Source organism: Nomascus leucogenys, chromosome 4 (genome assembly GCF_006542625.1).
Source record: "Nomascus leucogenys isolate Asia chromosome 4, Asia_NLE_v1, whole genome shotgun sequence".
In the NCBI taxonomy this organism is placed as follows: domain Eukaryota; kingdom Metazoa; phylum Chordata; class Mammalia; order Primates; family Hylobatidae; genus Nomascus; species Nomascus leucogenys.
This window is the reverse complement of record NC_044384.1, coordinates 90,794,194-90,796,874: the sequence shown is the minus strand read 5'-3', so window position 1 is coordinate 90,796,874 and position 2,681 is coordinate 90,794,194. Positions and strand designations below refer to the sequence as shown.

At 39.6% G+C, this 2,681-nt stretch overlaps 1 protein-coding gene across 1 annotated transcript; it reads left to right on the top strand.

Moving 5' to 3' along the window:
* LOC100601013 (zinc finger protein 195) lies at positions 1-1,495 on the top strand. The gene has a single exon (XM_030810158.1). The coding sequence runs from the start codon at positions 22-24 to the stop codon at positions 1,465-1,467; it is 1,446 nt and encodes a 481-aa protein (XP_030666018.1). The 5' UTR covers positions 1-21; the 3' UTR covers positions 1,468-1,495.
* The last annotated feature ends 1,186 nt before the right edge of the window (positions 1,496-2,681 follow it).

The window sequence follows — 2,681 nt, the reverse complement described above, 5'->3', positions numbered from 1 at the left end:
TTATTTATTTTTTTTTCAGCTATGTCTTCTCATTTTACCCAAGACGTTTTGCCAGAGCAGGGCATACAAGATGCATTCCCAAAAACAATACTGAGAGGATATGGAAATTGTGGCCTTGATAATTCACATTTAAGGAAAGACTGGAGAAGTTTAGATGAGTATAAGTTGCAAAAAGATTATAATGGACTTAACCAATGTTCATCAACCACCCATAGCAAAATCTTTCAATGTAATAAATATGTTAAAATCTTTGATAACTTTTCAAATGTACATAGACATAATATAAGTAATACTGGAGAGAAACGTTTCAAATGTCAAGAATGTGGCAAATCCTTTCAAATGTTCTCATTCCTAACTGAACATCAGAAAATTCATACTGGAAAAAAATTCCAAAAATGTGGAGAATGTGGCAAAACCTTTATCCAGTGCTCACACTTTACTGAACATGAGAACATTGACACTGGAGAGAAACCTTACAAGTGTCAAGAATGTGACAACGTCATTAAAACTTGCTCAGTCCTTACTAAAAATAGAATTTACACCGGAGGGGAACATTACAGATGTGAAGAATTTGGCAAAGTATTTAACCAGTGCTCCCACCTTACTGAACATGAGCATGGTGCTGAGGAAAAACCCTGCAAATATGAAGAGTGCAGCAGTGTCTTTATCTCTTGCTCAAGCCTTTCTAATCAACAGATGATTCTTGCTGGAGAGAAACTCTCCAAATGTGAAACATGGTACAAAGGTTTTAACCATGGCCCAAATCCTTCCAAACACCAGAGAAGTGAGATTGGAGGGAAACCTTTCAAATGTGAGGAATGTGACAGCATCTTCAAATGGTTCTCAGACCTTACTAAGCATAAGAGAATTCACACTGGTGAGAAACTATACAAATGTGACGAATGTGGGAAAACCTATACACAGTCCTCACACCTCAGTGAACACAGGAGGATTCACACCGGAGAGAAACCCTACCAATGTGAAGAATGTGGGAAAGTCTTCAGAACTTGCTCAAGCCTTTCTAACCATAAGAGAACTCATTCTGAAGAAAAACCCTACACGTGTGAAGAATGTGGCAACATCTTTAAGCAGTTATCAGACCTCACTAAGCATAAGAAAACCCATACTGGAGAGAAACCCTACAAATGCGACGAATGTGGAAAAAACTTTACCCAGTCCTCCAACCTTATTGTACACAAGAGAATTCATACTGGAGAGAAACCCTACAAATGTGAAGAATGTGGCAGAGTCTTTATGTGGTTCTCAGACATTACCAAGCATAAGAAAACCCATACTGGAGAGAAACCGTACAAATGTGAAGAATGTGGAAAGAACTTTACCCAGTCCTCAAACCTTATTGTACATAAGAGAATTCATACTGGAGAGAAACCCTACAAGTGTGAAAAGTGTGGCAAAGCCTTCACCCAGTTCTCACACCTGACTGTACACGAAAGCATTCATACTTGAGAAAAAAATTAACAAATATAAAAATAGGCAAAGCCGTTAGTATCTGCTCACATCCTACTTTACATCAGAGTTCAGACTTAATAAAGTTACTATAAATGTAATGACTGTTGAAAGACCTTTCATGAAATATAAGTTTCCAGAGGACCAAAGAGTATTTCTTCTGGAAAAAAACATTAGAAATATGTTTTATACTAGATGGAAGCCTTGCATCAGTTGCTTAAACTTTATTCAGATTCAGAGAATTTGTATTGTAGAGAAACCCTACAAATGTCATAAATGTGGAATAACATTTGTTCAAAAACTATAGCTTAGAAAACACCAGAGTTCAGGCCGGGCGCGGTGGCTCACGCTTGTAATCCCAGCACTTTGGGAGGCCGAGGCGGGCGGATCACGAGGTCAGGAGATCGAGACCACGGTGAAACCCCGTCTCTACTAAAAATACAAAAAAAATTAGCCGGGTGTGGTGGTGGGCGCCTGTAGTCCCAGCTACTCGGAGAGGCTGAGGCAGGAGAATGGCATGAACCCGGGAGGCGGAGCTTGCAGTGAGCCGAGATTGCGCCACTGCACTCCAGCCTGGGCGACAGAGCGAGACTCCGTCTCAAAAAAAAAAAAAAAAAAAAAAAAAGAAAACACCAGAGTTCATACTAAAAGATATTTTACAAATGCAGTAAGTGGGAAAAATAGGCAAAATCAAGTCTAAGGAAACACTGGAGGATTCAAGAGAGAAAGGAATAGGGCACGGACACACTCGGAAATGATGCTGAATCCCTGTGTTGAGTCTACAGAGTCATCTCGACTTAAAACAGATCATTCATCAGCTGGGCGTGTGCACCTGTAATTCCAGCTACTCCGGAGGCTGAGGCAGGAGAACTGCTTGAGCCTGGGAGGCGGAAGTTGCAGTGAGCTGAGATCATGTCACTGCACTCCAGTCTGAGTGACAGAGCTAGACTCTGTCTCCAAAAAAAAAAAAAAAAGGAGGATGAGATTGATCTTTAGTAGTTATAATTACATTCTAAATGTACTTTTTTGCATTGAAAGAATGTTAAGTATTTTGAAAAGTGCATATTGATGTAATTCAACTCTCAATTGATGCTATGTCTTCATTTCTAGTGCTGATGTGAAAACACATGGTCAATTCTTATTGTTGCATCAGAAATATGAGATATTCCTTTACATTAGGTGTGCATCACTGATACACTTGTCCATGAAAGGCG

Bases quoted from the DNA above. Each gene is read 5' to 3' on its own strand.
- LOC100601013 (XM_030810158.1), top strand. From the start codon at position 22: ATGTCTTCTCATTTTACCCAAGACGTTTTGCCAGAGCAGGGCATACAA.